The sequence below is a fragment of the Gopherus evgoodei genome, chromosome 3 (assembly GCF_007399415.2).
Source record: "Gopherus evgoodei ecotype Sinaloan lineage chromosome 3, rGopEvg1_v1.p, whole genome shotgun sequence".
Classification (NCBI taxonomy): Eukaryota; Metazoa; Chordata; order Testudines; family Testudinidae; genus Gopherus; species Gopherus evgoodei.
This window is the reverse complement of record NC_044324.1, coordinates 200,031,546-200,054,283: the sequence shown is the minus strand read 5'-3', so window position 1 is coordinate 200,054,283 and position 22,738 is coordinate 200,031,546. Positions and strand designations below refer to the sequence as shown.

The 22,738-nt window shown below is 42.2% G+C and overlaps 1 protein-coding gene across 4 annotated transcripts in view; it reads left to right on the top strand.

The window, feature by feature from the left end:
- The window catches only part of EFEMP1 (EGF containing fibulin extracellular matrix protein 1), a 79,357-nt gene that overhangs the window by 38,378 nt on the left and 18,241 nt on the right, over positions 1–22,738 (top strand). For all 4 annotated transcript variants that reach the window (XM_030557817.1, XM_030557816.1, XM_030557815.1 and 1 more), the window contains exons 5-6: positions 17,613–17,735; positions 22,541–22,660. In XM_030557817.1, coding sequence (XP_030413677.1) covers positions 17,613–17,735; positions 22,541–22,660 — 243 coding nt within the window. The remainder of the gene's footprint in view (positions 1–17,612; positions 17,736–22,540; positions 22,661–22,738) is intronic.

The following is a 22,738-nucleotide window of genomic DNA, read 5'->3' as shown; positions in this document are numbered from 1 at the left end:
AAGTATCTTGTCCTTGCAAACAGATGTTTGTGCAAACTGTCTGCTCTTAAATATCTGAAAACTTCAGTTGCTTGGGCTGTCAGTCTGACATACACATAACATAAAAGGCAAAAAAAAGCAAGAGAATTTGTTAGCTTATGCAGAATACACTAAAGCAGCACTGAAATATTAATAGGCTCCATCATTCCAGAACTGATAGTCAGCTAAAACTATTAACCCTTTAGGTATCTATTTATCTGATGTTATATAACAGTTTTTCCATTGATGCTTGCCTTGGAGAATTCAGGCTCCCATCACCAATGAGTTAAAAGTTGTCTGGGCATCATGCCCAGATGAATAACATCTCAAATGTTGAAGGAAGTAGCAAGGGAAATAGAAAAGCTTTTGACAGAATTTTTTGATAGCTTGCTAAGGCTGGGGAGGGAACCAGAGAGTTTGGAAGGTTACTAATGTTGTTCTTGTGTGTAAGAAAGGATCAAGGGAGGATCCTGGAAGCTAATCGCAGTGAGCTCGGCTTCAGTTGTAAGGACAATATGAGAAATTTAAGTAAGGGCTAGAATACTTAATTTGGTAAAATACAGTGAGCATAAGTTAATGGAAAGGTTTTGGCTTTGTATTTCCTTACGTTCTTTGAATACTCTTTCCTAAACTGGTAGGCAATGCAAATATAATTTGCCAGTATTTCAAAGTGATTCTATATAAAAGGTTGTCTTCCAAAGCCAGTAAACATTCAGAAAGGCTAGAAGGGATCACTGTGATAATCTAATCTGACCTCCTGCATAATGGAGGCCATAGACCTTCCTTGAATTAATTCCCATTTGAACTAGAGCATCTCTTTTAGAAAAATATCCAGTCTCAATTTAAAAAATACCAGTGATGGAGAATCCACCACAACCTTTGGTAAGTTGCACCATATTTTGAATCTGAATTTGTCTAGCATCAACTTCCAAACACTGGATATTATTTTACCTTTGTCTTCTAGATTGACAAGCCCTCTATGATTATATTTCTGTTTCCCATATAGATTCTTATAAACTGTGCTCAAGTCACCCCTTAACCTACTTTGTTAAACTGACTTGATTGAGCTCCTTGAATTTATCACTGTAAGTAAGCTTGGCAAGATTTGGGGTTTTTATTCGGTAAATGCCATTAAATGTCAATTTCAACATGCACATATAAACCAACAAAAATATTTTCATTGATAATAATTGAAGGTTACAGATAGGCAAAGGAAGAAAAATTCAGAACTTCTTAGAGTTTGATTGATGGATATTTATTTTGTATATTTTGACATGTGATACTGACTGCCCTTCCCTCCCCCCCCGCGAAAAAAATAAAATTCGCAGTTGTGCAAAATTGTAAATCAATAAAGTAAAAAAACCTGCCTAAAAATAAACATTGATATTATCTATCAACATTATTTTAAAAAATATCTAATTCTGCCAAGCCCGACTAAAAGGCATGTTTTCCAATGCTTTAATCATTCTCTTGGCCCTTCTCAGAATCCTCTCCAATTTACCATCATGCTTCTTGAATTGTGGACACCAGAACTGGACACAGTATTCCACTAGCAGTCATACTAATTCTGAAAACAGAGGTGATATAACCTCCCTGCTCCTACTCAATATTCCCCTGTTCATACATCCAAGGATTGCATTAGGCGTTTTGGCCATATCATCACACTGGGAGCTCACATTCAGCTAATTACCCACCATGACTTTTTTTCAGAGTCACTGCTCCCCAGGAATAATCCCCCATCCTGCAAATAAGGCCTACATTCTGTGTCCCTAGATATATAACTTTACATTTGGCTGTATTAAAATGCATTTTGTTTGCTTACCGCCAGCTATGCAAGAGATCCAGATTGCTCTGGATCAGGGACATGTCTCCTTCATTATTTACCACTACCCCTCATCTGTGTCATCTGTAAACCTTATTAGTAATGGACTGTCCTAAATATAGGCTATAGCTTGATTGATAGTGGATATTGTTCTCTAGCCATGGCTTCATACTTGGTAGTGATTAAAAGAGAAAAAGGAGCTTTGATTGGTTAGGTAAAGGTGCAGAGTAACTATGAACTGAATTCATTTTTCCACAGAAGTGTAAAGTACTGGTGAAAGACACATTGAAATATTGTGTGCAGTTCTAATTCCAAGTTATAGGAAGAAAACTGCAGGGATTAAAAAGTTGCGTAAATGAGCAAGCAGCATGAGTCAGGGGCTTGGGAGGAATGAGTCACAGCATGGAAAGAATAGAGCCAGGCTTGTAATTCAGAAAGAGAGAGACTAAGAGAGGATTTTGTGGATTAAAGATAAGAGACTTACAGGATAGATATAGTAGGGATTTTGAAAAACTATCTCTACAGCAAGAATCTGTGGATTAGATATTGGGGAAACTATAGCTAAGATTATAGCTAAAAGCAAGTCAGGCAAAATGTCTGTACACAACTAGCAGTTGAAATATGGAGCAGGCTGCCAAAGTCAGCAATGGAAGGACATAATTGTGTAAATCACTTCAAGAGGGAGCGTGGGTACATTTTTGGAAAGTGAGGGAATCAGTGGGTATAGCTATTAGCGAAGCTTGTGGAATTAAAACTATGAAACGCAAGTTGATTTATATTTCGCAAGAATGCAAGGGGCAAGCTCTGCTGCCCTTAATGGTTCTCACATTATTTTTGCAGCATCCTGCTAACTTCAAACAGTAGCAATGCAAATCAATTAGCGCTTTCTGATTCTATAGATATTTATGTATATGAAAGCCTTCTACAATAGATTTTTAAATGTCTTGGAGATTATTGCAAAAGGCAGTATTTATATTATGATGAGTGATTGGGGTCTAGTGGCAATACCATAGTATACCATCATAAACATTTCTGAAAGAGATGTTGAAATGCATTTTTACTCAGAGCCCATTACCCTAAATTCTAATGTAGTTAACTTCAGTTATTTTTCCCTCACCATCACTTTGACCCATAACATCTAACTAAGGGCTTTATATACCGTTAATCTTTTGTAGCATCTGGGTACATTCTGCTTGAATAGAGAAAGCCATGCCACCTGATCCCACTCTGGGAATGGTGGGGTTTGATTGAGTGCAAGTGTGTGTTAAAAATGTTATGTGATCATGTAATTCAAGACTATTATAATGCACATGCACAAGTGGGCAGAATTAAAGTTGAACACATTGCATTTCCTAACTTCTGAGTGTTTGACTTTGCAACCTTAACATTCTTTTAAGGTAGTTTGTTGTGGTGTAATAACTATGAACAGTACATGGTAACCAAACTACTGAATTCCAATGCAAGTTATAGTAAAATAAAAACTACCAAACGCTTATAACTGTAAAGCAAGTACAAATAAATCTAGCAACAAAACTTAGCTCTCAATGCAAGCCTCTTCAAGTAATATGACTGTTGTTTAATGCATTGCAAATAAAGGAAGTGGCTTAACTCAAAAATGAATTTTAAAATAAATTAGTGTATATCTATTGCTAGAGAAAATACAGCTATTCAAAAGAAATTGTGTAGGGTTAGTGTACTTGTTGAAGAGGGGGGCTGGGTTTAAAACAAGATAAAAAATGGAGGCCCAGAATCTTGAGCTGTGACATGATAAAAAGCTTACTGGCTCTATTTGGGATAGACTAGATAGCTTGCTTAACCACCTAAAGGAACTGAGAGTCTCCTTGGAACACATCCTAGGATAGGAGGGGAAAATACATGAGAAATCCCTATCACAAAAAAAGATGAAAATTTAAATAAAGGCATATATTAGACACTACCATGCACTTTCATGATGGCTGACATTAACCACTGTGCTTTAATTAACAGCTCCTAGATGTTTATGCTTGAGGACTGGAGACAGGGTAATCTCAGTGGAGAGTCCCTTACTATGAAGCTTACTTCTTCTGGCAAGCTGTCAGCATTTATTATCCTTCAGAGAATGATGCAGAGCTCAGCTGTTCAGCCAAGCCTTTGCTGGATGCATTTTGGCTATGATATTGTCTTATATGTTCTCACTTTTCTACTATCATTTCTGGTGAGGGAGTGGCTAGTTGCCACAAAGTTAGTATCGCTGCCCAAACTTCTGTTTGTTTATGTGAGTGATTTGCAATGATGAGACTGTGATAGATTCCTTAAGTTATAAAATACTAAATGCAATGTGTATGCTGCATGTTTCAACTATCAAACATGATACAAGACATTTAACAGTTTGGCACACTCATGCAGCTGTTGATTTATACACACTGTCATCAGCTAGAATGATAGGTGAGATTAGAAAATATAAAGGAATAAAAAAAGGATACTAGCAAAGTACAAGACAGTGTTAACTATGGGTTACTGATCTAATCTGAAATGGCTATCTGAAATGTGTGTGTCTATCTATCTATCTATATATAAATATGCGTAACATTGACCGCTTGGAAATAGTGACCATAATATAATAACATTTAATATCCCTGTGGTGGGAAGAACACCTCAACAGCCCAACACTGTGGCATTTAATTTCAGAAAGGGGAACTATGCAAAAATGAGGGGGCTAGTTAAAAAGAAATTAAAATGTACAGTGACTAAAGTGAAATCCCGCAAGCTGCATGGACACTTTTCAAAGACACCATAATAGAGGCCCAACTTAAATGTATACCCCAAATTAAAAAACACTGTAAAAGAACTAAAAAAGAGCCACCGTGGCTTAACAAACATGTAAAAGAAGCAGTGAGAGATAAAAAGTCATCTTTTAAAAAGTGGAAGTCAAATCCTAGTGAGGTAAATAGAAAGGAGCATAAACACTGCCAAATTAAGTGTAAAAATGTAATAAGAAAAGCCAAAGAGGAGTTTGAAGAACAGCTAGCCAAAACCTCAAAAAGTAATAACAAAATGTTTTTTAAATACATCAAAAGCAGGAAGCCTGCTAAACAGCCAGTGGGGCCCCTGGACGATCAAGATACAAAAGGAGCGCTTAAAGAAGATAAAGTCATTGCGGAGAAACTTAATGGATTCTTTGCTTCAATCTTCACGGCTGAGGATGTTAGGGAGATTCCCAAACCTGAGCCAGCTTTTGTAGGTGACAAATCTGAGGAATTGTCACAGATTGAGGTGTCACTAGAGGAGATTTTGGAATTAATTGATAAACTCAACAGTAACAAGTCACTGAGACCAGATGACATTCAACCAAGAGTTCTGAAAGAACTCAAATGTGAAGTTGCTGAACTATTAACTACGGTTTGTAACCTGTCCTTTAAATTGGCTTCTGTACCCAGTGACTGGAAGTTAGCTAATGTAACATCAATATTTAAAAAGGGCTCTAGAGGTGATCCCGGCAATTATAGACCGGTAAGTTTAACATCAGTACCGGGCAAATTAGTTGAAACAATAGTTAAGAATAAAATTGTCAGACACATAGAAGAACATAAATTGTTGGGCAAAAGTCAACATGGTTTCTGTAAATGGAAATCATGTCTTACTAATTTATTAGAGTTCTTTGAAGGGGTCAACAAACATGTGGACAAGGGGGATCCAGTGGACATAGTGTACTCAGATTTCCAGAAAGCCTTTGACAAGGTCCCTCACCGAAGCTCTTATGTAAATTAAGTTGTCATGGGATAAGAGGGAAGGTCCTTTCGTGGAATGAGAACTGGTTAAAAGACAGGGAACAAAGGGTAGGAATAAAGGGTAAATTCTCAGAATGGAGAGGGGTAACTAGTGGTGTCCCCCAAGGGTCAGTCCTAGGACCAATCCTATTCAATTTATTCATAAATGATCTGGAGAAAGGGGTAAACAGTGAGGTAGCAAAGTTTGCAGGTGATACTAAACTGCTCAAGATAGTTAAGACCAAAGCAAACTGTGAAGAACTTCAAAAATATCTCACAAAACTAAGTGATTGGACAACAAAATGGCAAATGAAATTTAATGTGGGTAAATGTAAAGTAATGCACATTGGAAAAAAATACCCTCAACTTTACATACAATATGATGGGGACTAATTTAGCTACAACGAATCAGGAAAAAGATCTTGGAGTCATCGTGGATAGTTCGTTGAAGACGTCCACGCAGTGTGCAGCAGTGGTCAAAAAAGCAAACAAGATGTTAGGAATCATTAAAAAGGGGATAGAGAATAAGACAGAGAGTATTTTATTGCCTTTATATAAATCCATGGTACACTCACATCTTGAATACTGTGTACAGATGTGGTCTCATCATCTCAAAAAAGATATTCTGGCATTAGAAAAGGTTCAGAAAAGGGCAACTAAAATGATTAGGGGTTTGGAACAGGTCCCATATGAGGAGAGATTAAAGAGGCTAGGACTTTTCAGCCTGGAAAAGAGGAGACTAAGGGGGGATATGATAAAGGTATATAAAATTGTGAATGACGTGGAGAAAGTAAATAAGGAAAAGTTATTTTCTTGTTCCCATAATACAAGAACTAGGGGCCACCAAATGAAATTAATGGGCAGCAGGTTTAAAACAAATAAAAAGAAGTTCTTCAAACAGTGCACAGTCAACTTGTGGAACTCCTTGCCTGAGGAGGTTGTGAAGGATAGGATTATGGCAGCATTTAAAAGACAACTGGATAAATTGATGGAGGTGAAGTCCATAAATGGCTATTAGCCAGGATGGGTAAGGAATGGTGTCCCTAGCCTTTGTTTGTCAGAGGGTGGAGATGGGTGGCAGGAGAGAGATCCCTTGATCATTATCTGTTAGGTTCACTCTCTCTGGGGTACCTGGTGTTGGCCACTGTCAGTAGACAGGATACTGGGCTAGATGGGCCTTTGGTCTGACCCAGTACAGCTGTTCTTATGATCTTATGTAACATATGGAAAGGGAATAGAAAAATACAATCACCAGTCACTAAGAAAGTGATAGGGGTCGGGGCACCAGAACACAGGGGGCCAAGGGACCATGGTCCTCCCAGTTTTTAAAGTGAACGGGCCTGGTCAGTCCACTCTTTGCCACAGGACCAGCTCCGTGCCCCTCCTCTTCCCCCCAAGGTCTTGCCCCCTGACCAGGCTGGAAGCTGGAGCCCAGGCCTGGTAAGAGTGGCCCGGGTTCTGGGAACCTGGGCAGTTGTGGGGAGCCATGCATCCTCCACCTGTCTAGGATGGGGGGCCCCGAGAACAGCTCCCCATGTCCCCACCCCCCAGACTCCCCGCCCAGGGAAGGTGGAGGGTCCACAGCACCCCATAGCTGCTCAGGCGGCTCTTAGCATGGCCCGGCTGCTGCTCTTTGGCCCCTGAGGCCCCACCCCCTGACCAGAAGCCGGAGCCAAGTCAGGATAAGAGCCACGCAGAAAGTTGTGAGAAGCCACGGACCCTTCACCTTCTGTGGGCAGGGAACCCAGGGGGTGGGGACATGGGCCTTCTTGTTGCCCTGGTGGGAATAGATTTAGGCATTTCCCAGGAGAAATTTATATAAGATAGCAGCTATTTCTGAAACACTCAAGAAAACAAACATTAGTATGTTGATTACATTGAGTTTTGGGGTGGGGTGGAAGAGAATGAAGAGGGAATAGAGAGATGTCCAAGAATTAGGTCATAAAAGTACATTCTTTCCTTTTCTAAAGAGGTTCTTATACCACGCTCATCATCATAGTATATGAGTACCTTCCAGTAATGTACTATATAATGTGACTAACATCCATCCTGTGTTTGTTCTTTCATCACCTTCCTAAGGAGAGAAGTGTGTGTACAGTAGAGTGTTTTGTTTTGGAAAATACAATTTATTTATACACACAAACATACACTCGCATAGCTATATGTTTATGTTAGAGAAGGCAAGGTCAAAGAAACATGCCTTGCATTTAGAGTGGAAGGTTTGTGATGATTATTAGTTCCTGTGGGAGTTCATTCCACAGTCATGGGCCAACCCCCTAGAAAAGACTGTCTTCTGCAAACAGCATTCCCTCAGTGGTGACAAATAAGCTGCAGTCATAGGCATCTGCATTAGGTAGAGGCCAAAAGGCATGGATTCCCAATAGCCTCATTGCTATTCATATTCTGCAGGGGAGGGTTTGTCCTGAAAGATCAAGTAGAACAAAGAGGTGTGGTCCATGGACTAGCATGTGTAAACTGCTATGTTTTAGCATGTTAACTCAATTAAAGCTAGCATATATACATCTACCCAAGCTGGAAGTTGCTCTTCCAGCTTCAGTGCAGACATATGCAATGAGTGAGCTGGTACTAAATGAGATATGTGGTTCATTTAATGCGAAGAAGCAGAAGTGAAATAAAAATTACTGGAAACGTGACTGGTTTGTCAGATTTAATGACACTCTCGGATCAGACACTCTAGTTCCTGTGTTTGATTCTGAGCTGCATATTCTATACCATTTATCCTAATAAAAGCTTTCAATTTAAACAAAAATAGTGGTCAGAGGAGATAGATGGTACAAAACAATGTGAGTGAAATCGTCTGGGGACAGAAAACACATAGCTTATATTAGATATATATAGAATTGAGGTGTATGATTTATTGCCATCACCAACCAAAGGACAGATGGCAGTAGGAGGATCCCTATACTAAATACAGAGGAACAACCCGCATCATCAGATTGACACAAGGCCCTATATTTGAGGGCTATTATCACTTAAATGAATTATTGATAGTTCTGGCAAGTTGTCTTCAGTTAAGAGCTTAGGAAATGCACATATCAAGTTTAATCATAGAGGGTAAAAAACCAACCAACCAAGAAGTCCACACAATGGTGTTTGCAATAGCAATGGACTAAAAAACTGATATTGTAACAAAGTCCTTTGTGATTCCTCCCTCAGGAAGTAGGGGAACCTGACCACATTCAGTTATCTACATGGAGTGGTCACAATATAGGCCCATTTACCTATTTGCAAGGGGAGCACTGCCCTTTATAGTTAGTTGGTTAGTTAGTTCCCATTACATCTCTGGTGTTTAGGGCAGCGATGAAGTTGCTCCACGCCTGTCTGTTTCTGGCAAGTCTTTCAATGGTTTCCCAGCTGTGTTTTTCAGCTCAGGTTCCACAGCTCTTCAACATGTTACTTTTGGGCAGCCTCTTTTTCATTTGCCTTCAGGTGTCCATCTTATTGCTATTCTGGTGATTGAATCAGTTTTAATCTGAAGCACATGCCCAATCCATCTCCAGCGCCTTCTGGCAATGATGGTGCGCGTATCTTCTTGGCTGCACTGTGTGAATAGGTCTTGGTTTGAAATTATTCTTGGCCAAAAGATATGGAGGATTTTTCTGAAGCAGGTTGTATGGAATGAAGACAGTTTGGACATGTCATACTTTGTCATTCCCCAGTATTCTACACTATAAAATAGTATTGAAAATACTCAGCTCTGATAAATCTTGATTTTGGTTTTGGTGTTGTATTTTGATGATATCCAGACTGTATTTTAAGCTCCTGAAGGTGTTCCTGGCTTTACTGATTCTGTTTTGGATGTCCTGGCTTGTTCCACTGTCCCTGTTGATGGTGCTGCCCAAGTATGTGAATGTTTCTACATTGGTGAGAACATGATCTTCTATCTGTACTGGCGATGGTGAGGCAATATTAAAGGTCATGATATCTGTCTTATTGTGATTGATTTTCAGTCCAATTTGCTGGCTGAATGTGTTGAGTCAGGCTGTTTATTCTTGTATATGATGTTGGGTATTGCGATAGGAGAGGGAGATCATCTGCAAAGTCCAGGTCTAATGCCTCTTGGCATGTCTTCTGTTGTATGCTGCATTACCCAGTCAATGGGAATGCTGAAGAGGATTGCAGACATGACAGACTCCAATGTACTCCTGTTTCTGGTGTCTGTGCCTTGTCTAAAGATCCCCAGAGTCTGTGTCAGTGAGGCTTTCTGCTCCTGGCACGTTCAGCCATGCCAGCTTGGTCTGTGAGGGAGGGGCCAGACAAAACAGACACTCTGGTCCTACAGGTTGGGGTTTAGGTACAGGGCTAGGGAACTGGCTAGTCTATAGTGCTACCAACGATCCAGCCCCAGTGTAATGGGTTTGGGGAAATCGCTCTGACTGGGTCTTTGAGACAAGTTCAGCCTGTCTGTCTTACCTTAAAAGTCCACTATATCCTAGGCAGGAAACCTTCACCCTGACCCTGAGGAAGAGTTCCCTGTACAGCTTCAGGAGTCACTCCTACAGTCTGCTGTTTGGGGCAATCCTTCTCTCCTCTCCTCCCCCTCCTGGCCCTGCCCCCGCCTGTTTTTTCCTCCCTTTTAAAGGCCTCCTCCCTATCATGCATAAATGACAAGGCCAGAAGAGTGGGGCTAGCCCTGTTGCCAGGACCTCTCTGGCCTCTTACTTGTCCATGTGGGCCTATACACCTCAGCACAGACCTACTTGTTAGAGCTGAAGCTAAGTTTTCCAGAAAAGGTAGCCACTACTTACAAGACTAGTCTACTTCACAATCCAATAAAGCAAGCATTCATGACAAACCTAACTCTCCATTAGTGATATAGTGTTAAGGTGGCCCAGTCATTTAAAAACTGAACTCTGAGAAAGCAACAGTATCACAAGATGTGATGGAGTAGGTGTAAAAGCCTTTATCAAAAGTGAATTGTACCAAATTTCTCATGACAGGCTGATGAGTTCATAAAAAAGAAATAAAATTAACATTTATTTACACTGTCTTATTGCAGTACGCTTTTGGAGTACCTGTTACTGAAAAGCCTGTGTCCCTCTGGCAAGACTGTTTGTCCAGAGCATTGCTTGCTCTGGAGCAGTGACACTTCTACCCATTTAGTTGTCATCAGAGGTTAAATGTGCCTCGTTCCAGGAATATTATAAAAAAGATGAAAGTATATGAGCAGTGTAAACAGCTTTCCTCCATTTTTATGCAAAGACTAGGAGTCCCATACAAAGCACACTGAAGTCAATGCAAAGAGTCATACTGACTTCACTGCACTTTGGATCAAGCCATTAATGGCCTGTCTGCTCTGTGCTAGGCAGCCTAGTCTAGTGCCTGAAAAACCTGCTCTGCGTCTGAGCATGAGCTTCTCAGCTGTCAATCCAGGACAGTGGAGTCAGCTACTTCTGTATTAATATGCAAACTTCAGAACTGATAACATGCAGAAATGAAAAGGACAGCAGAAGAGTTAGACCTTTATTTGAGCTGTCAGATTGAGAGGAAGTATATAGCAAATATTTGGACTTTTGAGAAAAGGGAAAACACTGAGAATTAATTCAAACTGTTGTTAGTTTATTTTTTATTGAATTTTGTGGTCAAAATTATTTTCATTTGATATGTGAAAGAATCCATCACTTTTTTCCAAAGCACCACCCAGAATCTGCCACAGGTGATGTTCTAAGATTCCCGGTGCCTGTACAAATAGAGAGTTTAGCTGAGATACGTAAACTAGAGATCATGAGGTTTAAGGAATTTGTTTATTCGGTCTACAACTTCCAGTTTGTGTAGAATGCCAACATTACAAAGTCCTTTCAGTGTTCTGTGTCAGGTTACAATAAGAAACTCTAAGAAACAAGTTGGATGATCAAATTATAAACCAAATTGTAATTTAGTTTTATACAATACTTATCAACACACAGAGCATAATTTTAACTAAGTACGCCAAGATATTGTGAAGAAAATGAATCAGAATATCAGAAAAACACAATAGTTACTCTTTTATACTTTTATATATCTGCATTCAGTCTGACATAAACTGCATGGAATGGTACATATAATTACATACAAAAAAAACTACATTAAAATAACATTATTAAGATTACAAAATCAAGCATTTAAAAGTTAGGAAATGCCTGAATTCAGTTGCCTGTGCAAACTTCATTCAACCTCCTTGTGTGTGAGAGAGTACTACTACTTTACAAATTGGGAACTGAGGCACACAAAATAAGGTCAAAACCATCCACTAATTCTGGGTGCCCAATTTGAAATACTCTGATTTTTCAGAGTACTTAACATTTTATAGCATGTATATGTTCAAACCACAGCTTCCATTGGCTTCAGTTGTAGCTGTGAGTGCTCAGAACTTCTGCAAATCAGACCACAGGGTCTCAAGTCAGGCAATCGGAAAATGAGGAAGATAATTAGTGGCCACCCTCTTGTGAAAAGTTTGGTTTAAATAATTTGAGTAGCATCATGTAGGTTCTCTCTGCCAGAAGCAGGGGTAGAATCCATGTCTCTAGGGTAGGGGTTCTCAAACTTCATTGCACTGGGATCCCTTTTTGACAACAAAAATTACTACACAACCCCAGGAGAGAGGACTGACCCCTGAGGCTGTCCAGGCCCTGCCACCCCAGGTGAGGGCAGGCCAAAATTGAAGCCTGAGCTCCACCATAGTGGGTGGGGGTGCCAAAGCCAAAAGCCTTTGGTGGGGGCCTGTAGAATATCAGAGTTGGAAGGGACCTAATAAGGTCATCTAGTCCAACCCCCTGCTCAAAGCAGGATCAATCCCAGAACAGATTTTTGCTCCAGATCCCTAAATGGCCCTTTCAAGGATTGAACTCACAACCCTGGATTCAGCAGGCCAATGCTCAAACCACTGAGCTATCCCTCCCTCCCTGAGCTCTGTCACCCAGCGCTGAAGCCAAAACCTGAGGCCCACCGTGGGGGCTTTGGCTTCAGCCCCAGGTCCCAGCAAGTCTAATGCCAGCCCTGGTGACCCCATTAAAATGGGGTTGTGACCCACTTTGGGGTCCTGACCCACAGTTCGAGAACCACTGCTCTAGGGCAGCATTCAGCTGCCTTAATCATGAGACCCTCCTTTCTCTTCCTGCAATTCCCTGCCTCATTCTCTACACATTTTCCATCCCTGTTTCTCCTGATCTATGCTAGGGTAACCAGATAGCAAGTGTGAAAATTCAGGACAGGGCTGGGTGGTAATAGGAGCGTATATAAGAAAAGACCAAAAAATCGGGACTGTCCCTATAAAATTGGGACATCTGGTCACCCTAATCTATGCACACCCCATCCCTGGCCCCACCAAGTTAAAGGACCTCCTCCTCAGTCTCCTCCTAGAACTAGCCAAGATGGCCATCCATCACTTCAAGAGAAGGAAATTAGGCACAGGGCACTCAGGGACTGTGGGTTCTATTTCCTGTACCTTATCTGCTCACATCTCCAGGCAGAGTTCCTCTGGGCAGCATCCACTAACTCCTTGAATACTTTAGAGAAGCAGTGGGAGCTGTCCAGGGTTCCCTGCTTGGGGTTCTCCTCTGGATCCCTCATTTTTAAAATCTCACCTCACTCCTGCTCCTGTTTTTTTCATTTGTGGTCTCAAGAACTCAGTTGTAGCCTGGGCTTTGTGGTCCCTTCTCCTTATCTGAAGGGCAAGCTTTTAGTTTTGGGCAGGCCTAGACCCACCTGCCCCAGTGGTACAAATAGTACACACTTTCCAACTTCTGCAAGAAATGAGGCAGGGATTCTACAGACAACAGCCTTCTTTGGACACTAACCTGATCATCCCCAGAGCAGAACCATCCTGTGTACTAAATGTGGCCAGGGTTCTGTGAAAAAATAAAATAATAGAATCATAGAACTGGAAGGGACCTCAAGAGGTCATCTAATCCAGTGCCCTGCACTCATGGCAGGACTAGATATTATCTAGACCATCCCTGACAAATGTTTGTCTAACCTGCTCTTTAAAATCTTCAATGATGGAGATTCCACAACCTCCCTTGGCAATTTATTCCAGTGCCCTGACAGTTAGGAAGTTTTTCCTAAAGACCAACCTACTTCAGTTGAAGCCCATTGCTTCTTGTCCTATCCTCAGAGGTTAATGAGAATAATTTCCCCCTTCTGTTTGTAACAACCTTTTATGTACTTGAAAACTACTATCATGTCCCCCCTCAGCCTTCTCTTCTCCAGACTAAACAAACCCAATTTTTTCAATCTTCCCTCATTAGTCATGTTTTCTAGACCTTTAATCATTTTTGTTGCTCTTCTCTTGCCTTTCTCCAATTTTTCCTGAAATGTGGCACCCAGAACTGGACACAATACTCCAGCTGAGACCATATCAGTAGGGCCATACCAAATTCACAGCCATGAAAAATGCGTTACAGGCCATGAAATCTGGTCTTCCCCTGTAAAATCTGGTCTCTTGTGTGCTTTTACTCTATTCTGTACAGATTTCATGGGGGAGACCGGTGTTTCTCAAATTGGGGTTCCTGACCCAAAAGAGAGTTGCACGGGGGGGTCACAATATTATTTTAGGGGGTTGCAGTATTGCCACCCTTAGTTCTGTGCTACCTTCATAGCTGGGCGGCCGGAGAGCGGTGGCTTTTGGCTGGGCACCCAGTTCTGAAGGCAGCACCCCAACAGCAGCAGCACAGAAGTAAGAGTAGCAAGACCATGCCATGCCACCCTTTACTTCTGCATTGCTTCTTTCAGAGCTGGGCGGCCAGACAGAGCTGCAGCTGCTGACTGAGGGCCCAGCTCTGTAGGCAGTAGCACAGAAGTCGGGTGGCAATGCCATACCTTGCCATCCTGACTTCTGCACAGCTGCTGGTGGTGGCTCTGCCTTCAGAGCTGGACTTGCAGCCAGACGCCACTGCTCTCCAGCTGCCTGGCTCTGAAGGCAGCACCACTGCCAGCAGCAATGCAGAAGTAAGGGTAGCAGTACCACAACCCCCCTTGCAATAACTTTTGTCACCCTCCCACAACTCCTTTTTGGGTCAGGACCTCTACAATTGCAACACCGTAAAATGTCAGATTTAAATAGCTGATATCATGAAATTTATTATTTTTAAAATCATATGACTGTGAAATTGACCAAAATAGACCTTGAATTTGGTAGGGCCCTAATTATCAGGGCAGAGTAGAGTGAACCAATTACTTCTCCTGTCTGGCTCACAACACTCTTGCTAATACATCCCAGAATGATGTTTGCTTTTTTTTGCAACAGTGTTACACTGTTGACTCATTTAGCTTGTGATCCATTATGATCCCTTTCTGCAGTACTCTTTCCTAGGCTCATTTCCCATTTTGTATGTGTGTAACTGATTGTTCCTTCCTGAGTGGAGTACTTTACATTTGTCCTTTTTGAATTTCATCCTATTTACTGCGGACCATTTCTCCAGCTTGTCCAGATCATTATGAATTTTAATCCTAACCTCCAAAACACTTGCCACCTTCCCAACTTGGTATCATCCACAAACTTTATAAGTGTACTCTTGATGCCATTATCTAAACCATTGATGAGTACATGATCATATAACTGAAGACTATCATAATGTGTATGTAGAAGGAGGGCAGATTCAGGTGTACAAGCAACCTTAATTCTGTCATTTCCTAACTTTAAGTGCTTTAACTTTGCAAACTTAATAATGTTCTCTTAATGTCATTTTGTGTGTGTAATTTCCTAACTTTAAAAAAAGAAATTAATCATGTGGCCTTATAGTGATATCCACATGGTTCATCAGCAGGGTTGGAATCTTTAGATGTGCTGCACAGACCTCTGCCACTTGAGCTAACAAATAACTGATAGTAGTAGTTTGTTTAATCCTGTACATGGACCAGCATTACAGAAGGCTGAGACATTTTGCTAATGGATTTGAGATGGGGGACACTCATTTCTCATGAGCACCTTCTCTCAGTTGGGTGTGAACCTACACTCTCTCTTTTTCTGCTCCTGACATCCCGTGTCGGCTCTTAACCTCATCAGGGGGGTCTTCAGTGGCCTGACCCTCCAGCCAGTTCACACTGTCAATATGTGAACAAACAAGCAAGTCCCTTCCAGAGTAACAAAAGTACAACAGGGCCTATCACTATGCTCTTGTTGGTACCTGCAGCACTGTCTCTGGGCTCAGATCTTAGCTCCTTCTGAGCTAGCTTTAAGTCTGTCCCTGCCTTAATATGGAGCAATGCCCCCAGGGCTTTCTGTCTGAAGACTCTTTGCCTTTAGGGTTCTGTGATGTCCCCAGTTCTCTAGCCAGGTCACTCCTTCACTTCCACTGCCTTCTGGGGGTAACAAAGTTTAACAAATTGTTAGTCCACCTCCAGGTCTTCAGCCCCATCCTAGAGCCCTTTAAACTCCAGCCCTGTGCTTGGGCTTCTAAATGAAACTTGTCCCCTTCTCAGGACAAAAAGAGATCACCAGAATTTTTTTTAACATCTACAGAACAACATATTTTTTGCTAGTCTCATTTTTGGAAACAGTTGAAGCATTATAGCTGAATATTCAACCTACAAAAGATACCCAGCAGTGACAATTTCAGTTAATATTTAGAATAGTTAATATTTAGAAAGTTGTTAGCAATTGAAAATAGGTCTTATAATTGGGAGTGTCTGGCAACATTAATAACAGGTGGCGCTACCAGCCCCACCTAGAATAAATTCCTATGGAGAAAAAAATAATATTGGAAATATGTTAAAATACAATCAGTCAGATTTAAGTATTGTTAGAAATTTTTGGCTTGTGACCCAAAGGAATCAGACAGTTGTTCCGCTCTGTATCTCAGGGGAACACCCATCACCCCCATGTTCATTCTTGTAAAATGATTGTGTGGTATCCAGTGCAAAGTTTGTCATGTTGAGTATCTTCAGAAGGCTCCTGATGCACTGAGCATTGTTGTTATAGTACTGTTATAGGTTATAATTTCATGTATGTAGTTATGAGGCTGAAAATATATCCACATGGCTTAAAATAAGCCCAGGCAAAAACTCTCCAAGAGCAGAGAGGCAGTTCACACCGCATCAGGGCAGGTATAGGATAAACCCAGCCCAGCCTCACAGGAACAAAGGACACTGGCCTAGGCAGCAACAAAAGGATCTGTTGGACTTTTAAATGAGTCACCCCCCCTTCCTTTGGCCAGTTTGGGACTGCGATGAGGTAATGCTTATCTGACTGAGGGGAGGGGCAAAGCCAAGAGGGAAGAAAGAATATTATAAAAGGGAGAGACTTTGCCATGCTCTTCCTTTCTCATCCACCTACATCTACAGACACCACACCAAGCTACTGAAGTGTTGATCAAAGGGGAGAGCCTGGCTGAAGAGCAACCAGCCAGCCTGTGGTGAGAAGCATCTAAGTTTGTAAGGGCATTGAAAGTGTTAAGATCAGTTTAAAATGTGTTTTGCTTTCATTTCATTTGACCAAATCTGACTTGTTATGCTTTGACTTATAATCACTTAATGTTTATCTTTGTAGTTAATAAATCTGTTTGTTTATTGTACCTGAAGCAGTGCGTTTGGTTTGAAGCATGTCAGAGACATCCCTTAGGATAACAAGTCTGGTACATATCAAATTCTTTGTTAAATTGACAAACTCGTATAAACCTGCAGCGTCCAGCGGGCATAACTGGGAACTGCAAGACAGAGGTTCCTAGGATTGTGTCTGGGACCGGAGATATTGGCTACTGTCATTCGGTTGCACAATGCAGGGAGCAGCTTACATGCCAGAGGCTGTACGTGAACAGCCAGGAGTGGGGGTTCTCACAGCAGAGCAGAGTAAGGCTGGCTCCCAGAGTCAAGGATTGGAGTGACCTAGCAGATCACTGGTCCAGATAACACCAGAGGGGAACGTCAGGACAGTGTTGTGTGTTCTGTAAACAGAATAAACTCTGGCATAAAAATCTTTTGAATGAATTTGAAACTTGCTATCTTCATTTAAAATATGGTTGGAGATGGGTAAACATTTTTAAATTTGAACCAAAGTTTCTGACTAACGTTGTGTTTGCTGTTTTATGAAGATATAGATGAATGTGCAACAGGAACCCATAACTGCAGGGCAGATCAAGTATGCGTCAATTTAAGAGGGTCTTTCAGCTGCCAGTGTCCCTCAGGTTACCAGAAACGTGGGGAACAGTGTGTTGGTAAGTTCTGAACTAGCATAAGCAATGTTCATTGGCTATCAAAGTTCATTTTCAAACTTTATGGGGAACTATAAAGTAACTCCATATAATTTAGAAACAGGCCTGCCGAGAGCAGGGAGAGAGAAAGGGGGCAATTTCCCAGGAACCAGGACAACTTAAAGGGGCCGGGGGCTCCCGGCCGCCAATACTGTAGCTCAGGGCTCAGAGGCAACGCCGGGGGGGTGGAGAGAGCGTCGCCCACCCGCCTTCCCCGGACGCCTGCTCAGGGACTTAACCCAGCAGTCAGCCTTGGTTGGGGAGAGGAAGGGGCGGGGCCAGAGACGGAAGGGAAGAGGCGGGGCCAGAGTCTCTCATTTTTCGGCCATGCTGCCCAGTGCAGAGCAGCAGCTGCCCTGGGGCTCAGCTTCTCTAGTGACAGTGGCCGAGTGAGACAGAACCCTCCCTGGCATGCTCAGAGTTGGCTGCTGTCCCCAGAAGCTGAGCCTGGGCAAGGGAGGGAGCAGCAACAGTGGCAGCCCTCTCCCTGCCCAGGCTCAGCTTCTGGGGACAGGAGCCTACTCCAAGTATGCCAGGGAGGGTGGGGGGACTCCGGCTCACTCGGCCACCATCACCAGAAGCAACGTCTGCTGCTGCAGCCAGGTACTCTCCCAAGTAGCTGCTGTGCTGCACCATGCAGCATCCGGGTGTGGTTCCGGAGCCTGGCGGCCAGAAGAGCAACTGAACAGCAGTGGGAGCTGGGCTGGCACAGCAGGCGGCAGGGCCAGCTCCAGGGGTTTTGCCGCCCCAAGCAGTCAAAAAAAAAAAAAAAAGAAGACGCGATTGCAATCTGCGACAATTCAGCGGGAACTCCTTCACTCCCAGCTGGAGTGAGGGACCCTCTGCCGAATTGCCGCCAAATACCTGAACGTGCCGCCTTACTCCAGAGTGGCCATCCGAAGCACCTGCTTGCGAAGCTGGTGCCTGGAGCCGGCCCTGGCAGGAGGACAGAACCCCCTGCTCAGGTAATGTGGGATGGGGAGGAGGGGACGGGGAGAGCACAGAGGGCCCGGGCTGGAAGCAGGGCAGGGAGGAGTCCTGTGGGAGGGGTCATGTTGGGGTGTCACATGTCCCCCTTCTTAGCTGGTGCTTCTCTTTGAGTCCCTCCCACTAGTCGCCTCTGGCAGGGCTCCTAAGCATGCGCAGGATTATACTGGCATTGGTGAAGGCAGCCAGGTAGGCATGGGGAAGCCATGGCTGTGTTGGAAGGGCATGCCCAGCAGCACAGCCAGCAGCTCGCTTGGCACCAGCAGTAGGTGGCAGCACCACCTAAATGTCAGGTGGACCACATCTGCATGGGCTGGGAGCCCATTGACTGTTCTGCCCAGAGACCCAGAATTGCTGTCGGATGGCCTGTTTAGAAAGATGATGGATGAAAAGTAAATAGTCTCCAAAAGATGGAGCTGCAAACTATTTTAAGCATATTCAATACTTTTAATTGAATTTAGCTGTTACTATATTTATTACTTGTATGGGGGTAGTGCCCAGTGACCCTTGGCACAATTGTGAGTCCAGTGCAAGTCCCATTAAAATCAATGAGAGTCTTTCCATTTACTTTAGTAAGAGTTAGATCCAGCGATACAGGCCTAGGCACTGTGCAGACACACAAGACAACATAGTCCCCGCCTTGAAGAGCTTATACTCAGTGGAAATGTTGGGTCCAGATGTCTGATCTTTGTGACATATCAGCCACAGTTCTGAATTCCTGAGAGCCAAGAGCAGGGGCTGTAAACTCTAAACTACTAGCATAATAATAAGCCCTAATTCATGAAGGAATAGGATTCAAACCTTGACTTCACTGAAAGTTTTGCCTTCATAAGGGCCACAAGATTGGGCCATACATTTCTCACATGTAAGAAAACAAGTGTGAAATAGTAGAATAAAAGGCATACCATTAGCTGATGTCTAATAGTACCTCTGTAATATACACTGGATCAGACAAGGTGAGGGCATAGGTGCTGGAACTAGGGGTGCTGGCGATGCTGGGGATGCTGCCATACCCCTGGCTTGAAGTGGTTACCATTATATATATGATTTACAGTTTGGTTCAATGGCTCTCAGCATCCCCACTATACAGGTTGTTCCAACACCCCGGGTGAGAGAAAGGCCTTTTCACATCCTCAAAATAGAGACAAAACCTAAATTGAAGGAGTTGTCACAAACTGCAAGATCCCTAATATGTGACTAGAAGGCTTACTATGATGAGAGTCAGTTCCTCTCAAAAGAGAACATTGAGAGGGAAGCAGAGGCAGTATCAGCGGCCATTTAGATGGATTGCTAATTTTTTTTAATTTAGTAAGAAAGATATACCTTTTCTCTTTAGGGGCCTGATGCAAAGCCAATCGAAGTCAATGGAAAGATTCTCAATGACTTAACTAGGCTTTAGAGCAGGCCAACGGACTTCTGTATATATAACTCTTTCCAATATTTGCCAGCTTTCTGTGCAGGACTAGGATGGGTAGTTTGGCATATAGGTAGGGGAATCATTATGACAAGTTGTTGATTCTTATAAAAAAAGTTATGCTTTCACTAGAAGGTATATTCCCTTTGTACAGTAACTCCTTTTCATTTCAACAGAATTAGGGTTCAGCTTGTACCTAAAGGTCTAATGAAACATTGAAAGTAAAGAACCATCATGATAAATTACTAAAAGTCAAAGTTTTGTATGTATATTTTAATTTAAACATACATACGCTCTCTAGAAGGAAAAGTTTCCATTCTCCTACTTCCTCCTATGTGACTTAGGTCAGAGTATAAAACAGCACAAACACAATGCTACAGTTAAGTACTGTCAGCACTTCATAATAAAACCACTCTTTTGAGACTTTAAAATAAGTGAGCCAGAAAAACCTTGATAAAGTCTCATCCTGGGAGGAAATGATCCTTCAAAGTTTGAAAAAAATAGTTCCAGACTTTTTCTGGCTTGAAGACAGAAAGAGACCTTTTTCTAACTTTATTTTATTTTTAATTTACTCTAAAAACATGTCTGGTTGGGTTTTTTTATTATTTGATTAAAGGGTTTGTTTTTTAAAAACAGTTTGTTCAGATGTCACAAAGATTTTATTTTCTGAAACATGGAGACTTCAGATACAAGGAAACCTGGCAACATTCTTTCAAACAGATGATTTGGTTCTATGATCAAATCTTGCCTTGCTAAGGTTTCCCATAGTCTTTCATAGAATCATGCACATAAATGGTATAGCCTAGTCCTTCACACTAAACTCACACTGACTTAGGGTCAGAGCTTGTAAATATGTACACACAGGAGTAACTTTAAGCACAAGAGTAGTCTTATGGAACTGAAAAGATTCAATGGCACTACTGTTTCTCTGAAATAAAAGAGCTGTAGTGAGCCTTCTCCACTTCCCCCACCCCCATAGTTAAGATTGCCAAACTCCGTCCAATCAAAGCCCTGTTTTCCATCACTCATAACTGTCTAAAATTCTCAGCTTTTGGGCGTAGACCAGTACATTTTCAAAAAAAGGGGTTGTCATTTTTTAATATTAAAGTGAAAAAATACATCTTTAAAAACATATCTACAACAGAAACAGCTGGGGGCAGGAAATTCTAAATTTGGCATGAAAATGAGAACTGCCTTTCACTGTGTTCCAGTGAAAACTGCGATTTATTTGACCAAGTGCTGAGCCTTTTAGAGATCATGTTCTCTACACGCATAGGACTTTGCATGGATTTCTTTTGTTAAGCTTGTAAAGGTCATAGCTAAAGAAGATTCTCCCATGCATGCATGGCCAACTTAGCTATGTAGTAGAAACTGTTCTGCAGATGCACATGAGCTGAGGCAGAGGCCTGTGGCTTGACCCATGCATAGCTTGCAATGTGCCAAGAGGTCAAGGTAGGGCTGTTGAACACTTTATACAGTTGGTAGGTGGAATACCCGCTCGGCTGCACTTTAGGAATGCTGAAACTGGGAAAGGCAGCATGCTCCACCCCAGAATTATGGCCAGTCGGCAGGGAAAGTTAACACTGCCTGAGATAGCATTGGCTTCAGTCATGCAATCTTATTTCCTCCACTGAGTCAGAGAGCACAGCCAAGGGCTGGCAGCCAGTGGCTATAGGGAACTGCTGTGCTGTCTTGCCTAGGAAGGGATGGAGAGGGGTGTGGGGAGTCCTTTGAGTAGTTGGCCAAGTCCTGTGGGGGGATGGAGCCCACATTCCCCTGAAATCCCAGCTCTCTGCTTCTTTTCCAGGCCTGATCCCTGCTCACTTGACCCCCCGTCACTCCCATGGACTCAGGACAGAGAGAGTGCATGAATTCTGAATTGCTAATGGAACTACAGAGGTTTAGCATTAAGTTGTTGCTATGTGTACTTTTGTACAGAAAATGAGCATAAGAGCCACTCTGCTGGTCTGCTTTATTTCTGGTCAAGACGTAGTCAGGAAGCATGTTGCAAGTTACATAACAAATATAGAGATCAATACTACAGTATGGGTGTGATTTAAACACCAAATAAAGGATAATGTTTATATGTATTGACATCATTGGCTGAGCAAACATACTCAGAGTAAAGCTGATTTTAACAAAACTTAAGACATGAAGACAAGAAAAAGAGCACAATGCTGCTCCCATTGAAGTCAAGGAGGTAACTTAAGTAAGAGCAGAATCGAGCTGCAAATTAACTTCTCTCTTTTCATTTAATCAGAGCCAGCTCACTTTACACTGTTTATTAGGGCACAAGATAGCAACAGTGAACTTTTGTTATTACATTTGAGCTAACATTTTTACTGTTTTGCTCTTGTTATGGTAACAGACATAGATGAATGCAATCTCCCTCCATACTGCCACCATAGATGTGTGAACAGTCCAGGTTCCTATTACTGCCAGTGCAACTCTGGGTTCCAGTTAGCAGCCAACAACCACACTTGCGTAGGTAAGCACTTCTCTGTATATCCATATGAACCAGCCCATGTGGTTACAAAAGACAACTACTGACCCATTGCTAGCTTTC